This window comes from Mustela erminea, chromosome 5, assembly GCF_009829155.1.
Source record: "Mustela erminea isolate mMusErm1 chromosome 5, mMusErm1.Pri, whole genome shotgun sequence".
In the NCBI taxonomy this organism is placed as follows: domain Eukaryota; kingdom Metazoa; phylum Chordata; class Mammalia; order Carnivora; family Mustelidae; genus Mustela; species Mustela erminea.
In genome coordinates, this window is record NC_045618.1 from 4,251,725 (window position 1) to 4,277,897 (window position 26,173).

At 46.1% G+C, this 26,173-nt stretch overlaps 1 protein-coding gene across 2 annotated transcripts in view; it reads right to left on the reverse strand.

Annotated features, from left to right (window-relative positions):
• Nucleotides 1-26,173, reverse strand: part of PDE8A (phosphodiesterase 8A) — a 146,981-nt gene that overhangs the window by 51,125 nt on the left and 69,683 nt on the right. Inside the window, exons 2-6 of one of the 2 annotated variants that reach the window (XM_032342012.1) lie at nt 24,175-24,231; nt 21,748-21,938; nt 15,752-15,808; nt 14,860-14,914; nt 8,564-8,652 (exon numbers count right to left, since the gene is read on the reverse strand). In XM_032342012.1, the coding sequence (XP_032197903.1) occupies nt 8,564-8,652; nt 14,860-14,914; nt 15,752-15,808; nt 21,748-21,938; nt 24,175-24,231 (449 nt within the window). Of the gene's footprint in view, nt 1-8,563; nt 8,653-14,859; nt 14,915-15,751; nt 15,809-15,941; nt 16,106-21,747; nt 21,939-24,174; nt 24,232-26,173 lie in introns of those variants that run through there. The other variant, XM_032342013.1, reaches the window with a different exon arrangement.

Here is a 26,173-nt window from a genome sequence, read left to right on the forward strand (position 1 = left end):
CTGGCAGTATAATCTTTGATGCCTATTCCTATCACAACATAATTTCACAGTTACCAGAAAGATAATTCAGTCTTTTCTAATGAAATACAGTTGACATATAAGATTCTATTAGCTTCAGGTGTAAAACATAGTGACTCGACATTTGTACACATTGCAAGTGATCACCACAGCAAGTCTAGGCATCATCCGTCACCAGGCAAAATTACTACAATACAGCTCACCCTTGAACACACAGGTTCAAACTGCAGGGTTCACTTATACGTGGATTTTCTCTAATACAGATAGTACTGAAAATGTATTTTCTCTTCCTTATGTTCTTTTTAGTAGTATTTTCTTTTCCCTGGCTTACTTTGTTGTGAGGACATAGTATGTAATACACGTCATACAAAATCTCTGTTAACTGACTGGTTATGTTACGGATAAGGCTTCCAGTCTACAGGAGGCTGTTAGTACGTAAGCTTCTGGGGAGTCGGGAGTTATACACGGATTTTCAACTGCAAGGAGGGTCAGTACTCCCAGCCCTGCATGGTTCCAGGGCTGACTGTATTACTCGAATCTGTTCCCCACGATGTACACTGCACCCGCCTGAGGTACTTCTGACTGTAGTTCTGTGCCTCAGGATCCCCTGTGCCTCCGGCCCAAACCCCCTTCCCTCTGGTAGCCACCACTTTGTTCTCTGTATTTACGACTCTAGGTTTGGTTTGGCTTTGTTGTTCAGATTTCACTTAATCATCTTTCTCTGAGGGCAAGATTTCATTCTTTTTATGGCTGCATAATATTCCATTATATATGTGTGCGTGTGTGTGTGTATACACGCACACACTACGGAATGAATATATATATATGTAAAACATCTTTTTTTAGCCACTTACCTACTGATGGATACTCGGATTACTTCTGTAACTGGCTATTGTAAATAATGCTGCAGTAAACCCAGAAGTGCCTACTACCTTTTGGAGTTAGTGTTTTTGTATTCTTTGGGTAAATACCAGTAGTAGACTTACTGGCTCATATGGTAATTCTATTTTTAACCTTTTGGAGGAAACGTCTGTCTTCCACAGTGCCACACCTGTTTGCATTCCTACCAACAGTGCATGAAGGTTCCTTTCCCTCCACATCCTCACCAACACTGTATCTTGTGTGTGTGTTTTAAAGATTTTATCTATTCATTTCGCAGAGATCACAAGTAGGCAGAGAGGCAGGCAGAGCGAGAGGGGGAAGCAGCCTCCCTGCTGAGCAGAGAGCCTGATGTGGGGCTCAATCCCAGTACCCTGAAATCATGACCTGAGCCGAAGGCAGAGGCTCAACCCACTGAGCCACCCAGGCACCCCTGGATCTTGTGGTTTTTGTTTTAGTTATTCTGGCAGGTATAATGTGATCTCTCACTGGGATTTTGACTTGAATTTCCTTGAGGATTAGCGATCTTGAGCACCATTCTCACGTGCCTGTTGGCCATCTGTCTTCTTTCAACAGAATATCTATTTCTTTATCATTTCTTTATCTTTATATTTTATATCTCTATATGTTTTCTTTATTATTTCTTTATACTTATATATATATTTTCTTTACCCATTTCTTTATCATTTGTTATTTAGTTGTGTAAATTCTTTACATATATTGGATATTAACTCTTAGAGGCTAGATGATTAGCAAATATCTTCTCCCGTTCAGGAGGCTGACTTTTCACTTTGTTGGTGGCCTCCTTTACTGTGCAGAAGCTTCGTAGTCTCATTTATTTTTGCTTTTGTGCCCTTGTCTTTGGAGTTTGATCAAAAAAAAAAAATAAATCATTAAAACCAGTGTCAAGGAGCTTGCTACCTATTTTTCTTCTAAGAGTTTTATGGTTTCAGGTCTTACATGTAAGTCTTTAATGCATTCTGAGTTAACATTTGTATAAGGTTAACGTAATGGTCCAGTTTTCCTTACAACAGTTTTAAAAACTGTCCTTTCGCCGTTGTATATTCTAGCCTCTTTTGTTGTAGGTTAACTGACCACATAAACATGGGTTTGTTTCTGAGCTCTCTGTTCTATTCCATTGATCCATGTGTCTGTTTTCATGCCAGACCGTACTGTTCTGATTACTGTAGGCTGGCAGTGTAGTCTGAGATCAGGCAGCGTGCTACCTCCAGCTCTGTTCTTCTTTCTCAAGATTCCATTGGCTATTCAGGGTCTTCTGTGGTTTCATACAGATTTTGGGGATTATTTGTTCTACTTCTGTGAAAAATGTCAATGGAATCTTGATAGGGATTACATTAACTGTGCGGACTGCTTTGCACAGTATGGACATTTTAACAATATTAATTATTCCAATCCATGAGTGTGGTGTATCTTCCTGTTTATTTGTGTAGTCTCCAATTCCTTTTATCAATGTCTTATAGTTTTCAGTGTACAGGTTTCTTACCTCCTTGATCATTTATTCCTAGGCATTTTATTCTTTCTGAAGCAATTTTAAATGGCATTTATTTTTCTTTTAGATAGGTCACTATTAGTGTATAGAAATACAAAGGAATTTTGTATATTGATTTTGCATCCTGGAACCTTAGTGAATCGTTTATTAGCTCTAGTAGCTTTTTAGTGGCATCTTTAGGGTTTTCATCATAGAGTATCATTTTATCTGCAAATAGTGACAGTTTCACCTTTTCATTTCCAATTTGGATGCCTTTTATTTCTTTTTCTTGCTAACTGCTCTGGCTAGGACTTCCAGTACTACATTAAATAAAAGTGTGTGTGTTGGGGGGGAGATTCTTGACTTGCTTCTGATCTTAGAAGAAAAGCTTTCAGCGTTTCACTACGGAATATGGTGTTATCTGTGAATGTCACACGTGGCCTTTCTTACATTGAGGTATGTTCTCCCATACCCACTTGGTGGAGTGTTTTTATTATGAATGGATGTTACACTCTGTCAAATGTTTTTTCTACATCTATTGAGATGATCATAGATTTTTTTAGCTTTCATTTTGTTAATATGGTATATCATGTCGATTTGATTTGTAGGTTGAACCACCCTTGTATCCCCCCCCAATAAAAGATCCTATATGATCCTTTTAATGTATTGCTGAATTCAGTTTGCTAATAGTTTGAGGATTTTTGCATCTATGTTCATCGCCTGTCATTTTACCACTTTGTGGCATCCTCGTCTGCTTTTGGCATCAGGGTAAATAAATCTCTCCTCATAAATTGAGTTTGGAAGAATTCCTTTTTTTTGGAAGAGTCTGAGAAGAACTGGTATTAATTCTTTGTTTGGTAGATTTCTCTAGTAGATTTCACAAACATTCACTAGAATGTTTATAGATTTCATCTGGTCCTGGACTCTGTTATTGGGAGGTTTTTGATTACTGATTCAATCTCCTTACTAGTAATTTGTCTGTTCATATTTTCTGTCTCTTCATGATTCAGTCTTAGAAGATTGTATGTGTCTAGGAATTTATCCATTTCTAATTGCTGGCACACGATTGTACAAAGTTGTCTCTTGCGATTCTTAATATTTCTGTGGTATCCTAAGTTCCCTTTCATTTCTGATTTTATTTATTTGAGCCCTCTTTTTTTCTCCTTGGTGAGTCAGCCAAAGGTTTGTCAGTTTTATCTTTCAGTGAACCAGCTCTTAGTTCCACTGATCTTTTTCGTCTCTATTTCATTTATTTCTACCCTGATCGTATTTCCTTCCTTCTACTAACTTTGAAGCTTTGTTTGTTCTTCTTTTTCTAGTTGCTTTAGGTGTAAAGTTATTGTTTAAGATTCTTCTTTTTCTTCAAGTAGGCTTGTATTGCTACGAACTTCCCTTTTAGAGCCACTTTTGCTGCAATCTCACAGATTTTGGTGTGTTATATTCCTTTTTTCATTTGTTTCTAAGCATTTTAAAAAATTCCTCCTTTGATTTCTTTGATAGCCCTTTGGTTGTGCAGTAGCATATTGTCTTATTCTCCACATTTTTCTGTTTTTTCCAGTATTCTTCTTGTAATTCACTTCTAGTTTCATACCATTGTGGTCAGAAAAGATGCTTGCTATGATTTCAATCTTCTTGAAAGTACTGAGACTTCTTTTGTGGCCTAACATGATCTATCCTGGAGAATGCTGCATGTGCATTTAAGATTATGCAACTTGCTGCTTTTGCATGAAATGTTTTGTATGTGTCTATTAAGTTCATCTGGTCTACTGTGCTGTTTAAGTCCAATGTTCCATTATTTATTTTCTTTTTTTTTTTTTTTTAAAGATTTTATTTATTTATTTGACAGACAAAGATCACAAATAGACAGAGAGGCAGACAGAGAGAGAGAGGAGGAAGCAGGTTCCCCGCTGAGCGGAGAGCCCGATGCGGGGCTCGATCCCAGGACCCCGGGATCATGACCTGAGCCGAAGGCAGAGGCCTTAAACCACTGAGCCACCCAGTCGCCCCTCATTATTTATTTTCTATCTGGATGATCTATCCACTGATTTAAGTGGGCTAAGTCCCCTACTACAATTATATTGTCAATTTCTCCCTTTATGCTTCTTAATATTTGCTTTACATATATTCTGGTGCTTCCATGATGGATGGATATATATATTTTAAAATGTTGTATTTTCTTCTGGGGTTGACCTCTTTATCATTATGTAATGCCCTTCTTTTATTACAGCCTTTGTTCTAAGGTCTATTTTGTCTCATATGAATATAGCTATACCAGCTTTCTTTTTGTTTCCCGTATGGAATATCACTTTCCATCCCTTCCTTTCATTCTGTGTGTATCCTTACTTCTGACGTCAGTCTCTTGTAGGCAGGCACACAGACGAGTCTTTTTGAAAATTATTAATTTTTGATTCAAGTATCATGCTTTTTGATTAGATAATTTAATCTATTTACACTTAACGTAATTATTGGGTATTACTGCCATTTTTGTTCACTGTTTTGTAGATGTTTCCATAGTTTCTCTCTGTTCCTTTCTTCTCTTTCTTTCTTTCTGGTTTGATAACTTTCCTTAGTGTTATGTTTACATTTCTTTCTCATTCTCTTTTGTGTATTTGCTGTAAGTTTTGCTTCGTGGTTACCATGAAGTTCACATATATTGTCCCATATATTGAACAGTCTATTTTAAGTTGATAACAACTTAAATTTGAACATAGTTCAAAAACATATTTTTACTAACACCTCGTTTTGTTTTTAATGTCACATTTTACACTATTTTATGTATCCCTTAACTAGTTATTGTAGCTTTCCTTAATTTTACTACTTCTGTCTTTCGACCTTCATACTGGCTTTATAAGTGACGAATCTGCTACCTTTACTATAGATTTACCTTTTCCAGGGACATTTTTTACTTTCACGTATTTTCTTGTTATTAATTAGTGCCACTTCTTTTCAGCTGGAAGAAATCAGTAATTTTCTTAGCAGAAACTTTGCAGGTCAGAAGGAAGTGCCATGACTTACTCAAGGTGCTGATGGCAAAAACCCTGCCACCAAGAATACTCTACCTGACAAGACTGCCATCCAGAGAGACCAAGAGTTTTCCAGATAAGCAAAAGCTAAAGTTCATCACCACTAATCAGCTTTACAAGAAATGTTAAAGGGAGTTCTTTAAGCTGAAAGAAATGGCACTGTTCTATTTAAAGTTATACCATAATCTATTCAACAAATCCCCCATGATTGGACATTTAGGTTGCTTCCAATTTAGTTCTCTTATATGCCTCAGAACATGGAAAAAAAGAAAGCAATTGCCTGATTGTTCATAAAATGCAAAGACAATATTAAGGAAACTAACAATAGCAAAGCTTTTACATTATTCCTGGTATTAACAAACTATCTCACTAAACAAAACAAAGCAGCCTAGACAACAGAAATTAGCTTTTATTTCTTGGGTATATAAAAATCAAGTGATGAAATGTGAATTATATATCAATGAAACTATTATTTAAAAAATAAACAAATAAACAATGAGCAAGAAGTTCCTAACTCTGATATATCAAGCTTAGAGTAGATAGATCTGTGAGAAGCTCGACTCAGTTTTATCATTCTTTTTAAAATTGTTGCAGATTTGATAAATAAAAGATAGTATATCAATCTCATTTTCATTTCTTTGATTACTAGTGAAGCAGATATCTGTCTTTTCACATCAACTGGCCATTAATATCTCCTGTGAACTGCCTGATCATGGCCTTTTTAATTTTTTCTACTGGATGTTTCCATTTTTCAATGATCCATCAAAGCTCTTTACACTATTGGGTTTTAACCTGTCTGTCCTATATGCTACAGATATATTCTCCCCCATGTTATTTATCTAAAAATGTAACAATATTGGGGTGCCTGGGTGGCAGAGTCAGCTAAGTGTCTCTCAGTTTCGGCTCAGGTTGTGATCTCAGGATCCTGAGATTGATCCCCCCATCAGGGTCCATGCCCAGCAGGGAGTTCTGCTTAAGATTCTCTCTCCCCCCTCTCTGCCCCTCCCATTCATGTGTGCATGCTCTCTCTCAAATAAATAAATACATCTTTAAAATAAAATAAAAATAAAAATGTAACATTATTTAAGGGTTTTTTAAAAAAACTGTAGACAAGCTTAACATTTTTACAGTGTTTAATCTGACTCTATTTGTTTACCCAATCTGGCTTTTATGCCATGCCGAATTTAAAAAGACTTCTCATCCAATTACATATGTTCACTTACATTTTTAGTAGTCATGTAGCCCCACTTTTAACATCAAGTCTCTGGAATTTATTTTGGGGTTGGGTGTGAGATCAAGATGTAACTTAATTTTCCTTCCAAACAGTTAACAAGTTGTCACAATTTTATTCACTGAAAAGTCTGTCCTTTTCCATGTTGATTTAAGCTGCCATGTTGCTCATATGCTAAATTCGTAAATATACTCAAGTCTATTTCTACACTTTACATTCCAGTTTACTGATCTAGCGGCAACACAAAGGTGCTTGTTATATAGCTTGTTAGCGCATTTGAGCATCCAGCAAAACAAGTCTGGATTTCTCCCAGGTCTCTAGCCCACATCACCCCCTTCCCTTCAGATCTTCCCTTCCCTTCACTACGGACTTCTCCCTTGGTTGCCAGCTGGGGCAGAGAACAAAGCAGGGCACGATGGCAGATGGGGACAGAGAGGTAAGCAGAAGACGCACCACAGAGAGCTGTGCAGGCCATATCTGAGAGCCTGGACTTCATCCTAAAGGCAATGGGGAGGTGGAAAGCCCACTCAGGAGTGGAACTGCATGTCACTGTGGTGTGGAGAATGACAGGAGTCAAGACGGATGCAGGGAGACTGACCGATACAAGAGTCCGGTAAGAGGAAAGAGGTGCCTAAAGCGGAAGGTAAGTGGGCACATTCCACAGATATTCAGGAAGCAAAACTGACAGGACTGGGTCAGTGACGGGCGTTGGGGATGCGTGAAGGAGACGCGGTGGTTTCAAGTCTAGGGCCACAGGGGAGGTGATGCTGTGTTCACTGAGCTAAGGGATGCAGGAAGGAAGGTCAGAGGTTACAGTCAGATTTAGGGGTGAAGGAGAGACAATGACTGCAGGTTGGGAAAGGCTGATCACACCCAGAGGGATTCCCTGTGCTGCGTGCCGCTTCTGAGGTCTCAGATCTACCTCACTTCATCCCCCGAGGGTCACTGCTGCACCCTGACCCGACCAGATAAGCTCTAGTATCAGCGACTGATGAGGACACGTTCCTCTCGGGCCAGCAGCCTCACTTGCTGTGGGGACGCTGCAGCCGGCCTGCATCCCGAGGGAGGGAGGAGCAGGCCTCGAGGCAGCCATCGCGGCAGCCATCCACCTCAGCTTCCTGACAAAACCCAGCAACAAAGCTCTTCTGGACACTTCACTAGCCTTGAAACACGTCTGCTCGTCAGAACTTCTCTGCTACCTCAAGTTTCATTTCCTTTGGTCTGGGAAGTACTTCTGCTTCCTGCACGTGGAAGCCAGCACTGTCCCCACTCGTCTCCCTCCCTCAAGACCCGACCCCCTTACCTCTGCCCTGGGCACCTACACACACAGTCACCTCATTCTCCCCTTGGTCCCTGGAAATGTGCAAGAACAGACCACCCAAGGAAGAAACCCAGGATGACAAAGAGCTGCTGACTTTTTCCTCCTTCTATCAAACTCATATAATTTTAAGAACTTTGCTCTTCCAGTCGTACAAGGAACAAGGTTTCTACTCAATTAACTTAAAAAAAAAAAACAAAAAAACTGTTGCTCGGGAGCAAATTACAAAATGATTATCTGCAGAGAAGAAAACATGTCACCTAGCAAAGATAACTAGTACTGGTAGGTTGGGGTGTACACAAGTTATTTTTTATTTTTGTAAAAAACTAATCATTTAATTCGGTATTTATATTTCCAGCCTGCTTTCTCCGTCTACATTCTTTCGGAGCCCCACCGCTAAGTGCGAGTCTCCATCACTAACAGGACCACTCAAGGGACACCCAGGTGGACGCCAAGAGTCTGTGTGAGGAGAGTCCCCGGGTCGCCGCCCGCTCCCACCTCAGCAGGAGGTCGGTTAGAGCCCAAAGAGCCACAGCCCAGACCTCCCCGGCGGAGCCCCCTGCACGCTGCGGCGCGGGCATCCCAGCCGGGGCGGGACCGATTACCTGAGTTTGAGCTGGGACCGCACCTCTCCGAACTCCAGCTGGAGCAGCTCGTTGTAGCAGGCCATGAGGCTGGGGTTCTCCACATACCTCTGCGAAGAGAAAGGACATGTGAATAAAGCAGTGCGTCTCCAGAAGTCAGTGTGTCCGTCAACAAATCACCTCTTCAGCAGACTTCTCCAGCGGGGAATGGGAACCTAAAATCTGCATCTTTTTTTTTTTTTTTAAGATTTTATTTATTTATTTGATAGAGATCACAAGTAGGCAGAGAGGCAGGCAGAGAGAGAGGGGGAAGCAGGCTCCCCGCTGAGCAGAGAGCCCGATGCGGGGCTCGATCCCAGGACCCTGAGATCATGACCTGAGCTGAAGGCAGCGGCTTAACTCACTGAGCCACCCAGGCGCCCCTAAATTCTGCATCTTTAGTGATGAACAGGAACTGAGAGAGGAAACCTGTGGTACCAGAGGAGCGCCGACAAAGGCTTTGTTTGAGGTGAGAGGATTTTGGATGTCTCCAAGTTGCTATCAGAGCCTAGAATACATGGAAGGAAGAAATCTATTTAACTCAAGTCCTACTTCCATTAACTGCCGGAGCACACTCCCTTCCCCGAGCACATTCCGCGTCCTCGTTACAACCGTTCAGGCTCACAGGAAGCAAACGCACGCTTGTGCTTCTCTTTGCCCCCAGGATTTCACAAAGAGAACCCCCACTCGGGTGACACCTTCCTGCGCTCACCTTGAACCACGGCTCAACCAAGCCACCAAAGGCTGGCCCTCCACGGCTTTCTCCCATGGCCCTTACTGCCCTGGACAGTGACGACCTTGTGTAAGAACATTTATGTAATGGAAGCATCTCACCACACAGCAAACGACACAGTTCAAGAAGCGTGGACCCATTCCACCACCAAATTCTGTATTCCATGAAGACATCTTAGGAGTCACTGTGTTCTATCACATAGTTCCATCGAGGTAGCAGAAATATTTGCGAACAGTTACTCACCCCTATTTCTATGACCTGGCTCAATGCACGGCTGATCCTCTGCCGGTGAGGAGGAGGCTGAGGCCTAAGAGGCAGGCCAGGGCCTCTGCAGGTCACCACCTCCGAGCCAAAGCCAGACCAATCTGGAACATGGGCCCCTCAAAGAGCTCCTGGCTCTGCCACAGGCAAGGGGACTAGCCTTCCATTTAAACAGTGATCAGGATCTTGCCTGAGTGTCAAGCAGCTAATGATCAGCCCCAGGTTCATGCCTTGTAAACGGTATGACCCTAACTGAGGTCCCCACTCTCCTGGTCCGGCTTCCTCACCTGCAGAACAAGACCATCCTGCTCACAGCCGCTCCGGATGACCACAAGCACCAAGTGAGGCCACGGGCGACAGCTCAAACTGCACAGTGACCAGAGAGTACGGTGACTGCTGTCTCTGGGAAGCGGCAAGGCCAGCCGTGGGCATGGTGGTCCCTAATCCACAGGCCAAAACCTAGCCCTTCTCACTCACAGAAGTCAGAGAGGTGCCGTGGCTCCCAGCTCTCACAGCTGAGAGAGGACGGCGCTGGACCCGCCATCTGCTCTTGGTCAGCCCCGACTCCACAGAACCCCGGAGAAGGCCGTCCACCTGCATAGGCACCTACTGTTGACTCGCCAGGAACAGGGAAAAGAGTCCTGGGCACAGTGCTTCTGCCACTGCCAACAGATGGGGTGGGGACCGAAGCTGTCCAAGGGCACGGCTGGCTTCACTTGCTCTGCCGGTGAGATCGTGGGAGGTGCAGACACGTGAGCTTATAAATGGCCTCCCAGGCACGCAACCGGATTCTTCACTGGGTGTGAATGCACATATCCAGTCTTCCCGGCCTTTCTTCAACTTCCACGTATGTCTCAAAGGTTCCACGAGTTCCAGTTCCAGAGAAGGGCACTGGGTCCAGGACGCCTGGTAAACAGGCCGCTGCTCCTGCACCTTCAACAGCAGTTGGCCTCCTCCCCCTCCCCCATCCCACCAGAGGGGCCCGGCCACAGATCCTAGGGATCTGAGCTGACTCACCCTCGCTTTTTCAGAGCCTTTTTCCACACCCCCCCTCGCTGGGCCCCCACTCAGTGGTTTTCCGCCCCAGCGCTATTAGAATGACCTGCAATCTTACAGACTAACGCCAGTGTGCGGGCCCCCAACACCACCCGAAGGGCCTCTCCAGGGAAGCTCTTCCGGGGACTCTCATGCACAACCAGTCCTGAGGTGCTCCAAGCCTGAACTTTTCACGTTAGACAGCAAATGCCTGACTGAGGAAGCAAGCAGGTCTCCATCCATCCTGAAATCCTGAACGACGGCGCGAACCCATAAAAGAACTGACTGACCCCTTGAAGACCAGAGAGACCTCACTGCAGGGCTGTCTGTCAGGTCTAGTGCTGAGTCAAGTGTTGGCACCGCTGCCTACCAGTCATGGGACTTGGCGGTCACCATGCCCTGTGTCAGCTCAGTATCCTGTTGTTCGTGAAGGTACAGGACCCTGCTTAAAGCAAGACTCATCTTCACTTGTGGTCCCCGAGGACTGGCCATCCACCTGAATTCCTCATCCACCTAACGGGAGAGCCTGCTGCTGCCTCACCTGCCAGGTCACGTACCTCTACAATGACTACTTTCAAGCTTCTGTGCGTGGGGACGTGTACCCGAGATGGTCCTAGCAAAGGCTTCAGGGGACCCCCTGACCAAGTGTGAGAGTGAGATGGGGGAGAATGTGTGCGTCGGCTGCTCTGGCACTTTCAAGTTAGCTTCATGACAGCTCGATTACACTAAGGAAATAGAGGGGCTGAGGTGTGCTAGCTCTTCTCCCAGGACGCTCTCTCCAGTCCACACAGCTCTGCCAGGGCGCTGCCTTGCGGGGAATTTCAAACACACACATTCCCAACACGCATCTATGCCCTTTCAAAGAGACTTCCTACGAATATAAAGCTTCAGGACTTCCGGGGGCCGTCAGGAAGCCAACACTCCAAGGCAGGTCACATCATCTATCCCCAAGCTTCACTAGAAAGTGGAAGCTTCAGAGGTCCTTGCCATAGATAGACAGACAGACAGACAGACAGATAAATAAAGCCAGTTCGGAAGCCCAAGAGTAGTAACATAAAGTTCAGCAGAGTTAGTTGGGCCAGTTTCTGTCCTTGTGTGAGTGCTCTGCCCAGCAGGCTAGAGGGCGGCACGATCTGGGATCCACCAGCGAGAAGGTTCCACAGCTTTCCACCCCGGATTCTGTACTTACAGGAACACTGACCTTCCCACTGGCTGCCCTGGGTTTTTCTCAGACAACTTAGTATGGATTCCTGGAGGTGAGGCAATGCGGGCAGGTGCTGAGATGGGTGTATGTTTTGGGGGTTGCCCAAAAAAAGGGGGGAAACATCAAACTAACAATAATCTAATATGTGCTTTTTATATAAAATTGTGCTGTATAAAATAAAATCTTAAGTTCCATATTACTGGATGTTAATATTGGAATCTGTGTTCTTTTTTGTCTGCATTTACTTTCTACCTTTGTTCATTTGTTACTAAGCTTTTATCATTTTGTTTTAGAAATGTCATATAACCTACTTAATAAACCAGTCTGGCAGCATCTCTTTTTTTTTTTTTTTTAAAAATGGGGAGAAATTAGTCTGTTCGCATACACTTGATTTTACTCCTGTCTTACTGTGTCTTCATGGCTGGTTTCACACTGTTGCTTCCTTCTCCTTGTCAGCCAGTCTGACCAAGTTGCTATAAAGTTCTTATTTCCTCTCGTGAATTTGGAAGGTTTGTTAAACGTTTCTATTAATGGTTCCTTCCTTCTCCTGATCTCAAAGGATGACACAGATTTCTTTACTACTATTTGCAAACAAGATGTCAATCACCCCCAGAATCGACTATCTCCCAGAGAACGAATGTTCTAGTCTGCGCATTTCCCAGAAGAAAATGTCAGAATACTTTCACCACCCGCTCCCCCCACCCATGTTGGCTAGATAAAGCCCTGAGAACGCTTTTACCTCCATCTCCTCCCCACAAACCTTGAAAACGCCTACGTTTTTGCTAAGATAGTCTAGAATGTAGAGACTGACCTATTGTTCAAATTTTTCTTTTGGCACATCCCCTCGGTTGGAAGAGTATTAAACCTTCCAGTCTGTGTTTTTCCTTTTAGGTCTAACATGACAGATCATATTCTACTTACATTTCATATGTTCTCTAACCACAAATAAAGGTCTACGGCAGGTTGTTCACGCACTCGCACACCTGTGTGCGCGCATGCGCAGGGGGAGGAGGGAGAGCCGCAGAGGCGGGGCCGTGGGAGGCGGGCGCGGCAGGTTCACTGCTCCCCACTTCCCTCCACTTCATCCCTCCTCCTTTCTCTTCAAGTTTCTGTTCGAGTTCATCTGTGGTAGCAGTGGAGTCCTTTCTCAATCCTTTGCCTCCGACAGGGCACTTGGGGAAACAGGACTCTGACTTTTATGCCCTGTAAGGCGAACAAGGATTCGGCTAGGCATCCTTCTCCGCTGTTAGCTCTAATCCGATGAGACATTACTATGACTCTTTTATACAGTAATGGGGGCTTATGTTTACCCCCAGAGTCAGCATTTCTGGCTTCATTCCTTCTTGCGCTTCAAGACTTCCGCTTGGGAATCACCTCCTTCTGCTTGAAGCAGACCCCGTACAAACTCTCCCCATTTCCAGAGGGCTGACTCTGTGTCAGCCTCTTCGTAGGAAGCCCTCTGCTGGGGTTACCCCTCCGGGTAGCAGTAGTTTCATCCCGTTGGAAGTAACATCCCACTATTTTCTATTTTCCTTTTATCACTGCTGAGAAGCTAGCTGTTAAGTCATCATTCTTCTGAAGGTCATCTTTTTTTTCTGGTGAGATTTTCACTATGATGGGTCTTCTTTTTATTTACTCTTTGGATTTGTTGGAATTTCTGTGTCTGTGGACTACAGTCTTTCATCAGTTCTGGAAAATTATCTTCAAATATCGCCTCTGCCCCATTCTCTTTCCTGTCCTCCTAGAACACCAGTTACGTATTCGCTAAACCATCCACTCTTTCCTCCACACTTCTTAACCTCCCTAACTTACCTTCTATTATCGAATCTCTGTGCTGCATGCTAGATAATTTCTTCAGACCCACTACGTTTTAAATTTTTCAGTTATGATGTGTTCACTTCTCCAAAATTCAATTATGTTCTGCTTAGAATGTGCTGTGTCACTTTTTATAGTTCTCCTATTTCTTGCAGACATTTGCAAGCGTGTCTTTTATTCTGTACATATAATAAGCATAATTCCTTTATGATTTGAGTCTGATAATTCTGGTGTGTATGGGCCGTGAGGGTCTGTTTCTGCTGTCTTTCCCCGGCTAGATCTCCCTCGCAATGCCTCATCGCCTGTGGACTGGTCCGCTTCTGTGGAATGCGGCCAGTTGCCTTCGAGCAATTACTTGCAGAGATTCTCTGAGGCCAGAGATGACGGAGTCTTGCTCTAGAGAGGATCTACATTTGGTTCTGCCGGTACCCAGGAATATGACCCACCACCTAGTTCCACTTTAGTCTTTTTTTTTTTTTTTTTTAAAGGCTTTATTTATTTATTTGACAGACAGAGATCACAAGTAGGCAGAGAGGCAGGCAGAGAGAGAGAGGAGGAAGCAGGCTCCCTGCTGAGCAGAGAGCCCGATGTGGGAATCGATCCCAGGACCCTGGGATCACGACCTGAGCCGAAGGCAGAGGCTTTAACCCACTGAGCCACCCAGGCACCCCCCACTTTAATCTTAATTTGTGGCTTGGGGCGTCTGGACTACCTCCCACATATAAATTTAGGTCATAAATGTGTCCCAGAATCAGCTTACGTAAGTTCTCCCCATCATGATTCCCAAGGCTCACTGGCAACTGACCAAAGCCTTTAGAAGTCTTCTGGCTTAGGGAAACCCAAAAGATGAGCGCCGAGAGTGGAGGGGTCGTGTGTGGGCTGCCTCATTTCCAGAATCCTTGAACTGCTTTTCAAGTTGCACCCATACACGTCAGCATTGTAACAACACATTGTATGACATAACTCTGAGTCAGTATGCCATTACAGGAGATGTTATGATGTTTAGACGACTTTGGCAGGCATAAGTTAGAGAGCACAGAAACGTAAAGTGTTGTAGATTATTAAGATTACCAAGTAGAACTTTAGAAAAGTTAAACCAAATTGTAACAGCACAAGGACAGCAAACTTTTTTCTTCAAATGAATTCAAAACTTTTGCTGGCTCTCAATGGAGATAAAATTCAATTTCTCATGCTGAATTACACTCGCATAACAAGGAAGTGGGTACATACCCTCGTAAAGCCAGCAGCAATGAGGGGCATCACAGATGATTCTTCTCTATCCGTCCTTCAGAAGAACACAGGAAAGGGTTAGAGACCATTTTTATCAATTACAGCTCACCTCTTTATTCACTAATTTACATAATACTAGGACTGTCATATGTTAAATACTTTTCGAAGAAATTAAATTAATATACCAATCAGAAGTATAAAATTGAAAATAGTTTTCTGTTTTAGTTGTGTATGTCACTTTCTGACAACGCTTGAATTACAGAGACTCTGCACCAATGGCCAGGATACAGAAGTAACCACATATCTACTTGATATGTAAGAATTTTAATTCAAAATCTTCCCCATTTTCTTCTACTTGAAGTTTCTTTAAAAAAAAACAAAAAAAAAAAACACAACTCTTCTCCCCTAAACACTCTGGGAAAAAGTTTAAAGAACAAAGAATCCTTTCTTCTATCTACAAAAGTATTTAAGCTAAATAACATTTATTTGAATACTGCCCTTCTCCTTACATATTTCTATTCTTCCTTACCTCCAATTTCAGGATGAAATAAAAGACTTCCCCCCTTTACATATGAATCAAAACTTCGTAGATACTTGGGAGTCAGAAAGCCCTTGGGAGGTGTCCCTGGATAAAATTCATACTTTTAGGAATGGGAAGTCTCTCGTAGTTTTTCTGTTTCTAAAGTGAACGGCAGTCCAGAATCACAAAAGCTCACTCGAGAGCAGAAACTCCCATCAGGGAGTTAACCGGTAAAGTGGAAGAAAATAAGAAAGAACACAATGCCACTGAAAAGAGTCACACCTGTCATAGACCATGGGCGCTTAGGCCCCTGCTAAAGGCCAACACGACACAGATACCTGAACTTCAACCTCAAAAAAAATGAAAGCTTACCTGCGTACTACACCAATAATAATTGTGTTTTCAGAGAGTTTTGATGATCTAATAGACCTTTAAAGAAAACAAATTTTAAAATAAATGTAAAGCAATTCTTAAAAAAAAAAAAATAAATACACTGAATCTCAGTAGAACGATTACAGTTGGGGAGAGGAAGAAGAGGGAGCAAGTCACACTCTAGCTTTACCTTCTTGGCTATTTGATCTTCCTCCCTCTAGGGCACAAGCCGCACTCAGCAGACAAGTCACCCTAATGGCCTGCTCCTCATTCTGGCCTTTGTTAATCCAAGCAGCCCAGGGGGAGAACGCTCCCTACACTTGGGCTTACGTGACTGGGGTTATCGGTCTCTCCCTGCCAAAGGGAAATGCGAGTACATGTGTTACCACAAGCTGATGGCCGCGGTTACAGTGGGGACAAAGCCCAAAGGTCAGCACCCTAAGCAGTACAAACAAAGAGCTCCTAGGTAGGCAAAAGCAGTAGCAACAGAAATTCAAAACTAGGAAATGCAAGATGTTCTAATCCGTCAGAAAGCAGAGAATCGCCACCTGACAGAAAGAGGAAGAATGGAGGACTGGGGAGGAGACACGGGGGTCGCGGCCCCCACTAAAACCACCCGTGGAGTACAAGGCTCCCCATGGAGTACATTCACCCTTTCTGGAGAAGCTGCTTCCCAGGAACAAAAACGCAGCCAATCAGACAGGGCAGAAATCAACGTGACCCGGGAGATTAGGAGGGGGCGGAGCAACGGGTCCACTGGGGATGGACAAGAGCTCACCCTACATTTTGACAGGAGGGCGGGGAGGCAGGCGGGACACCGGGGCAGATGCAGAGCCCCGCCACAGGAAGGGGGAAGGCAGCCCTGGGCTGACAGGAAGACACTCACACGGGACTGGCTTCAGCAGAACGGAGCGACCGTTCCCAGCCGTGTCAGAAGTGTGCTGGCCTCCCAGACAAGCGTCCGGGATGGGACAGAGAACAGCCAAGACTTACTGCATGACCTCTGTTCTGTTAGTTCAAGAACCAGAACCACTCCTGAGTCACAGAACACAGAAAACCATCTGTGTGATTCTTTCCCAATTCTCCCAAGGATGCTACAGAACGTAGCCTTTCCAGACGCATCCGAGGACATCAACTCAGCACACACGACGGATACCTCCATTTGGCAAACTTTTTCTGTAAAGGGTCGGATGGCAAGTATTCCAGGCTTCGTGAGCCGGGCCGACTGTCACAACCACTCCACTCTGCCACTGTCGCGTGAAAGCAGTCACAGTGGATGCCTAAACCAGCGGCGTGGCCATGTCACCCAGCACAGCCCTGCCTCACAGCATGGAGGCTTCATGTTCTCAAGGCTGAGTCTAATGACAGACACAGACTGGATGTGGGGTACAGAAGTTGCTCAGGGACGGACATGCAGCTCTAGGGACGAGCCAGTCGGCTCTCGTGGGCCGCACGGCTCACACCTTTCTCTCCGTGCTTCTGCTTTTCCCAGTGTCCAGTCCACTCAGTTCCCGTCTGCCTGTCGATGCCAGAGGAAGCCAACCTCCAGGGTGCCGCATGGCTACTTAACTGGAAGAACCCCTGGACGCGTCACTGCGGGTCTGCCGACCAGGTGCCTGTCCCGGGTCCAGCAGGGTCTCCCTGCCTGGAAAAGAGCTACGCTCACCTGCCCGGAGCAGCAGGAAGGGCTGTCCAAGTGTGTAAGTTGACTGGCACAGTGGACACTCACACAGACAAGGCCAGCTCACTTCTTGAAACTGTGGGCTGCTACTGAGCCCAGCACAAATCCTACCCAGGGAGAGACGGGCACCCACGAATGGTATTTCTGTGACTTCTGAGGGCATGTACTTATTCTTGTGTTCATACTTCCATCGTATCACCAAGATTTCAAGAAAGAAAAGGCGAATTTAAGTATGCAGTCAGCTATCTCAAATCAGCTTTCCTCCTTTTAGAAGAAAAACAGAGACCTGAATGGTATAAATAGCAAGTAGGTAACTGTGCAGATCCACTCACAAGGTCGTTCTGGATGACTTGCTCAGGACACAGGAAGGAGGGCGGGCACTGGGCTAAGGACAAAGCAGAAAGGAAGGCCACGTTTACCCAGAAGCAAGGTGATACCTGCAAAGGAGGCCAACACTGTATGAAATGGCAGAGGTACTCCTGACTTTTTCTGGTCCGTAAGGAGGAAGAACGGACTAGAAAATAGAAATGTAAGGAAACTGGGTTGGGATAAACAAACAAACGAAAAAACACAACGCTTTAGTTTAGGATTCAGGAAAATGAAGAAAGAAATTACTCAGTGTCATCAAAAATTGTACACCCAGATGTCAGGAAGGCAGGATCTGAGAAGTCGGAGAAGAGAGAAGGTGCGAATCTCTAGCACAAGATTCTGAGAGACCATGTGAGCGTGCTGGAAAGCACTAGGACTTGAGGGGATAATGCATAGGAGAAAACTCCAAACAACAGCTTAGGCAAGACTGTTCTCCACAGAGAAGATGTGCGGAGGTGGCTGGAGGCGGTGGCAGTAGCAGCACTGGGAGCCGGGCTCGGGCCAGGTTTCCTGACTCTTGCCTCCACACGGTTTTTTCCTCGTGGTCTGAGACAGGGGCTACACTCGAGCCGTGACACCCACATTCTAGAAGCAGGATACTTTCCCGAAGATGCACAGGACACTCCCACTGGCCAGCTGCAAGAAAAGCTGGGGAATGCGTGCATTTTCTAGGTGGCCAAAGGCCCCGCTAAACACTAGAAATTCTGTTACTAGGAAAGAATAGACGTGGGCATGGGGGGCAAACACCATTCTCCACATCTGATGATGGTCTCAGCACAAGCCCGGAGGAAAGGCCGGGGCACAGAGGCGGACTGCGAGAGCCTGGCAAAGCCCTTTGGTGAGTTAACTTTTACAATAGCTCCATTACTCGCATGTCGCCGCTGCTCCCTTGGCCGTGGGGAGTGAGTTGGGATAGGAAAGACTGGAATTGACCATGGTGAAAAGGAGCCGTGGACCGAAGTGAACCCAGAGGCAGTCCCAGGCGTCCGGCACCCGAGCGGAGCCCTGCTCCCGCGTGCGGCGCACACCCGCTAGGCAGGTGCCCTCGCTCCCGCGCAGGCTGCCCTCCCGTCCTCCCTTTCACGGCAGAGCCCTGCTCCTGGCGCACGAAGGAACAGCTCTCCATCTCTCCTGAGTATCCTAGGCACAGGCTTCTGAGAGGTTCTTCGGTTTCTTGTGGTGAATCATTTTCTGTCTTCAAGGCTGTTCTTTCCCCTCCGTTATCTGGCGGCTCTTCACAGGCCTTTATCCCCGTCATTCACCCTTGAAGGGAGGTGGGATCCAGCCAGGCGGGAGCCTGCCTGCCACGGAGAGGGTCACAGAAGCCTCTCCTGCTCGCCTCTGCTGGGCCCTTGGCGGCCCTTCTCCCCCCGGGGCTGAGCCTGTGGATCAGGGCAGCAGAGGCGAGCCCCTGCTCAGCGTGGCAGCCCCGGGCAGGCAGAGGTGAGCTGCACAGCCCGCCGGCCGGCCGCTCTCTCCCGCTCCCCACCCGCTCCGGAGAAGCAGGGTGCTCTGCCGCCCCGAAGCCACAACACACCAAGGGCTGTTCGCGCGCTCCTTAGGCTCTGGTCCTTCCTCGCAACGTGGCAGAAAAACCCAGGTCTCCGCCTCCGCTCTAGGTCTTGGGGTCCCAGCAGATGCGGAGAGTGAAGACCAGAGAGGCAGCAGGGACTGGGCGAGGGGTGCTGCGGTCAGGGCTCGGGGGCTCAGCAGAGGCGTCGGTTTCTCTGGCCGCACAGCTCCAGCGTCCCGGGCTTAGCGCGACCGTGACAGTGATGCGGAGCCCCTTCCCATCTCCTTCCCGTGGGTCCGGCTGGTCCTTCAGCTTCAGGACTCAAGCGTGCAGAGGGCGGCTCGGCCTCCAGGGTATGAGAGCGGACAGCCGCAGTGGGAATCCCAGCCGTCCCCTGCCCGCCCAGCTCCGGAGGTGGCTAGCAGCCCACCGCTGGCTTCAGAACCGCTGTGGCCAGCTCTCGTCTGTCAGCTTCATGGGTGTCTTGACAGGAAGCGCCTGTAACCAGGCATAAGACGGCCTCCACCAGCCTCCAACAGCCTCGGCTCCTCTGCACTCCAGCTGGCGGGCTCCCGACGCACCCCTGCACTGGCCACATCAGCGTCCCAGCCACCCACAGGCTGATGTGCAAGCCTTTGGCTCAGCACCTAAGGCCCTCCTGATGGGGTTCCCGGCTGCGCCCCAGCCCACCCAGCCCTGCAGCCATCCATACTGAGCCGAGAAGCCCCGTATAGCCACCCGGTCCGACACAGGCTGCTCCTGCACCTGGAAGGTCCTTCGCACCTCTCTTTCTTTCAAAACTCCTCCCCACCCTTTACAACTCAGGCCCAACGTCCTGTGTGGCTCTCCCTGACACAGGCCCCTGCAGCTCTTCGCATGTGCTCCTCGTGGGCACTTAGAGCCTGTGCTGAGACACTCATCTGCCAACTAGAATGGTAGCTCTCTGGAGGCAAGAACACGTCTTACTTGCCTGTGGAGCTCTAGTACCAAAGACAGTGCCCAGAACCGAGAAGACTCGCAAAGTACGGCTCCTCAACCGGTGGATTTGGAAATATCACAAACACAGAATATTTGGCCTTCAGCAAGGCAGCTGATAAGGAGTTCCAAATGTCCCCAGTAGAGAGATATGGATGAATGCTAGTTGTTTAGGTAAGTCAGCAACTGATGAAAAACCCTTCACGGGCGGTGTTGATTAGGTATCCCAAAAGGAAAAGGGAGGAAAGGACAGAGCTCTGCCAGGGTAAGACCTCATGAGCTGTATACATCAGCAGAGGGACAGGTTCAGGAGGGAGAGCCGGGAATAACTCATTGAAAGAAACTTCCATAGCGGGCAGGTTCCCTTAAAAGGATGACCTTTAAACCAGGCATGGCCAGAATCAAGATGAAAGTAACTTAGGAAATTAAATTAGGGCCTACTCTTGCCTGTAGAAAACTCACAAACTATGGCATAAGGACTACCCCCGCCCCAGCCATAACAGACACACACCCTCAGCCACAAGGTGGAGGTGATATGATAGAACAGAGCTAGCAAGAAAAACCGGAGCTTCTTGGCCGGGACCGTGACACAGCCCTCAGGAAAGCAGTATGCTCGGGGGCTGCATGAGTCCTCATCCACTCCCTGCACAGCACAGGGAAGACGGCCATCCTGCTTACTCTTCACCGGGCCATTCAAACCTGGCTGAGACTTTCGGTTCTGGAGCTGCACTTACGAGGGCTACCGCCTGGAAGGGACCACGAGGCGAGGCTGGAATGCGAAAGCGCTCCAGGAGGAGCTGCCGGGAGCAGTGCGCATATGCTGCCTCCAGGACAGGCCATTCCTGCCCTCAAAGGCTGGAAATCTGGGAAAGGGGATTAAGTTGGACTCAGCAAGAAAGAACTTCTGTTGCTCAGAGCTTCCCTTTGGGAATCCCACCCCAACAGAGACGGGATGCCGGGGGCGGGAACTTAGTCGAGGACTGCACATATGACAGTCTACGCTTCTCTGAAACCTCCTACGAAGCAACCCAGTTCACACACTCTGATATTCTGCAAGTGCTATAAACAAGGCACAAAGGCACATTTGCCTAACATTAGAAGACAATTTTCAATTTTTTATAACTTTAAAAACATCTGGAACATTTCATCAGCTCCTGTTGCCATCATCTGCGGGTGATGGTTGTAGTTAGTCACAGACAGAGTTTCATTTTAACACTTAATGGTTTGTGTGTGTGTGTGTGTGTGTGTGTGTGTGTGTATTAAACTGTTTTAAGCAAAGCAAAGTGAAACAAAACAGATGAAGGCCAGTCCTAGAAATAATGATGTCGTTATGTCTTACTTATTTTATGTGCAGAGAAGGCACCTTAGAAGACAGTGAATTTTACTTGGTGTATTTCTGGGCTGTTCTTACTGTCACACAAGCCCATGGGGCTACTCAGGCCCGCGTCCCAGACTTACCTGCACAGCGCCTCTGCGTCCAGCTGCCGGGGGTTTCTGTGGTCGATGATGATGATGTCATGGTGCTTGTCCAGAAAACAGGCAAGAACAGCCTGAGCCTCCTTGGTAACTGTGCACTTAAACCCTGCTTTTTCACATGCCCTGCAGAATCCATTACACTGGTTATCTTCTTTGGTAAACACTAAAAGTACCTGAATCAAAAAAGAACGAGCACTTTTTAAGAAGAATAAAAAAAGTCATTGTTTGGTCATTTCTTAACATGCCACAGAAAACTCCCAAGTGTTTTCAAGTCAAGTACACAGATGTGAACACAGCAATCTGTTGATAGAAATCCTCCTACACATAACTCACAGACATTAGCACTCAGCTCCCCCAAATCAGTGCTATTTTATTTGCTCTTGTCTGGATGTCCAAGTGCATGGGTCATATTCTTCTGCTAATAAGCCCACTGGCAAACTCAACAAAAGGTTAAGCATTTTATCTTGAAACTATTTCAACTACGACACCCAAATACTAATTTTAGTTAACAGTAAGTTAACTAGACAAGTTCCTTGGATGGCAAAAACTGAAGCTATTTTAGTCAAACTTTTAGAATACTTAAAACTTTTTTTTTTAAATATTTTATTTATTTGAGAGAGAGAGTGGGCGCCTGAGTGGGGGGTCAGAGGCAGGGAGTGATGGAGAAGCAGACTCCCCACTGGGCAGAGAGCCCGACGTGGGGCTCAATCCCAGGACCCTGAGATATGACCTGAGCCAAAGGCAGAGTCTTAACCCACTGAGCCATCCAGGCACCCCAAATAGTTAAAACTTTAAATAGTATATTTAAATGTTTTGACTCAAGATTTTATGTAATTCCTCCAACTTAAAAAAAATTACTTTGATGACAACATATTTCAAGCAGACCCAAATATAATACCTCATAACTGGCCAGGCAATCCCTCAACCTCCCTTCCCTCTGGAAACCACCACATCGTTCTAAGTCTGCTTCTGCTTTTTGTTGTTGGTGATGGTGGTTTACTATTTTAAATTCCACATATAAGTTAAATCATATGATACTTGTCTTAGGGCAAGGGATTAAGAGTAAACTTCCAGAGGTGCCTAAGTGGCTCAGTCAGTTAAGCGCCTGACTCTTGATTTTGGCCCAGGTCAGAATCTCAAGGTTGTGGGATCGAGCCCCAACATCAGGCTCCAGGCCCAGCGCTGGGCCTGGAGCCTGCTTAAGATTCTCTCTCTTCCTCTTCCTCTCCCCACAACCCCTTTACCTGTGCTCTCAAATAAATAAATACGGTAAGCTTCCAGTCATAAAATATATATGCATGGCAGGGGGATTACAGTTAACAGTATAGAACATTATATGGCGACACAATGTAGCCAGAATTATAGTGCTGGTCACTTCCTAATGTATATAAATGCTGAATGACTGTTGTACACCTGAAACCGATATAATGTTAGAGGTCTTCATTTCAATAAAAATCAATTAATAAAGTTCTGATCAATAGCAAATGACAAAATAAAGAAAACCGTCAGTTAAGTGACACAGGCACAGCACCAGGCCCAAGGGGTGGCACCTGTGCCTCTGCCCAGGATGACGGCTTGCTGTCCCCTTGCCTGGCCTGGATCAGGTGAGGCCTGCATCTGCCATGTCTCCGCTCCACAGCCAGGCACCCCCCACTGCCACCCCCCACCCCCCGCCACGCCGGCCAGGTCTAGGTCAGAAGTGCACTGTTCTTTCTGTCCCTTCAGACCTGGATGGACTCATGAGGACAACGGTGGTAAGGTGGAGGTAGGGAGCCTGCGAGAAGGACCGCAACGCTGCCGGAGACCCTGTCCCCGAAGGCTCAGCTCCTCCTGAGTTTACCCAAGTGCAAGTCCACCACAAATGCCAAGAATTAAGAGAGCACAGCTCTGCCCGTCCTAACAGTAACCATGGCTTGTCTGCAGGAACCATCAAATAACACTGGAGCTCAACTTCAACAGCTTATGTTGTCTAATACTTTGGATCTGCTCATTTAAGTATTTTCTGAAAGAGCTGATTCAGCAACACAGGAAAGACCATGCTTTTGCTTTTTTGTACTGGAAAATTTCAAACCTACAGAAAAGCTGTGAGTGTACCGAACGCTAGTGGACCCTTCTATCTTCGTCAACTGGTAAGATTTTGCCCTCTTTGCTCTCCGCACCCCCCCAACAATTATGCACATTCTCTTCTTTATTGCTGAACCTTTCAAAGTAAGGTGCGCACGTGTGTGTCCAAGAAAAATACATTCTCTTGTTTAACTAGAGTATTATTATCAGCTTCAGGAATTTAATGTTGATCCACTACTATTAACTAAAATAGAAAACTGTTTTCACTGTTAGGCCCTCTCCCTCCCCCTAAAGAAAATCAACATGTAAAAATTACAGCACGGTTTAGTATTAGTTTATCATTACCTGGAGCTGATCTGGATGAAATCTCATTGGGCCGAACTGCACGTCAGCTACTGCTACCTGTAAGAAAAAGGTGTGCTCAAAAAAGAATTTTTTTTAAAGATAAGATCACTCTAAAATTTCTCTCTAATCAGTGCCACAGATGAAAGTGAGATTTTTTTACTCCAGAGAAAAATTACATAAATTAAATCGTTAATACCCAGAATCCCAGGGATCTCCTTATAACCCTCAGGGAAGATGCAGGAGGGAGACCTGGAATGAGCCTGACCTGGCTCTGCTTTTCCTCGCAGGGTGTGACCTTAGCGAACTACTCAGCCTTCCTCAGTCTTAAGTTTCTCATTTGTCACAAAGATCAAATGAGTTTACAATATGAAGGGACCCCGAAAATTAGACACTGAATGAACACTGATTGCTTCTATCTTTCTTCTGATGGACAATGAAGTCTTACATGAAGAATGGCACATGCAGGGGTACCTGGGTGGCTCAGTGGGTTAAAGCCTCTGCCTTTGGCTTAGGTCATGATCTCAGGGTCCTGGGATCGAGCCCCGCATCGGGCTCTCTGTTCGGCAGGAAGCCTGCTCCCACCCCCCACCCCCCACCTGCCGCTCTGCCTACTTGTGATCTCTGTCTGTCAAATAAATAAATAAATAAATCTTTAAAGAAAAACCCATGGCACATTCATAATGAAATTCAGAAGTTAGAATCATGCGACATCAGAGCCAAGGACGCCCCACTGAGAGTGTTAACAATTTCATTTTACAGACCAGCACAGTATTTATCAATAATTGTTTATCTATTTGAGAACTCAGCACTAAATGACACAGGTAAATGCAATGTTATAATCAAATCACAACACCAACGGAGGGGCTAAGCGTATACTAGGCGCTAGGCTAACTGCTGAACATATGTTATCTTGCTCAATCATTACAGCAACACAGTGAGGTTTACGGTTGGAGAACTGAGGTTCCAAGTACCTTGTTTAAGACCACAGAGTCAGCAAGTGGTAGCTGGGATTTCACTGCAAACCCAGGACCACCGGAAGGTTTGGGCAGTCTGTGCGCTGCATAAGGGAGCCCAGGGGAGGAAGACTATGGGGCTGAAATACAGCCCTGAATGATGGATGCTGGCACTGAGTGGATCCCAGAGGAGCAGACACATTTCTGCAATTTTCCCAGAAACACTGTTAAGTACTAACGGGATCCACAGGCCTCTGGGTGGTAGTATGATTCCATGGCCAAAAAAAAATCTACAGCAGAAGACCTAGATCTCTAAGCTCTCCCACGAGATATTTCCTACCTGACACCCCCCTCCCATGTCTCCCCTCAAGCAGCGATCTACCCCACAGTAAACACACGGAGCAAAGCCTGTTTGGGATGGAGGAAGTCTGTGTTTATTTCTCACTGCTGGAAGTTGCTGTCTACCAACTACGGGACACCAGTTCAGCTTCTGATCTTCTTTGTGACAATTTCATCTCTTGGAAGGCGTAAGAAGAGCCAGGGCCACTACTATTCCAGACCTAAGACTGAGGAGGACGCTGTACAGGGCAGGAGGCTGGAAGGACAGACCTCCCCCAGCACCACCTAACCCCCCCGCGCTGTGGAGCTGCAGGCCGGCCGCAGCGAGGCCAAGGCCAAGAGGGTCTTCAAAGAGAGTCTGGTCTACGCAATCATTCGCTCACGGTGCACTCAGAAGGAAAGCGAGAGGCACTGTTTTCTGTCGGTTTTTATAAACAAAGTTTAAAAGAACGAATGGAAATACAAGGATGGATACAGATTCACTGCTTGGAGAACGCAGTGACCTACTCAGGAGAAAGAAAAGGGGGAAGAAAATGACAGGAGAAGAAAGAGAAGGAAAATCATCTCGCTAATTTTCTATACCAGGGGGGACAGTTTCGTAGGAGAAAGCAGAAGACTCGGGAGTGGGAAGCCCAAGAGAAGGCAGCAGCCAGCCAGCGCCGGGGTCCCTCATGTGAGCAGAGAGCCGCAGCCTCTGACGGAGGACT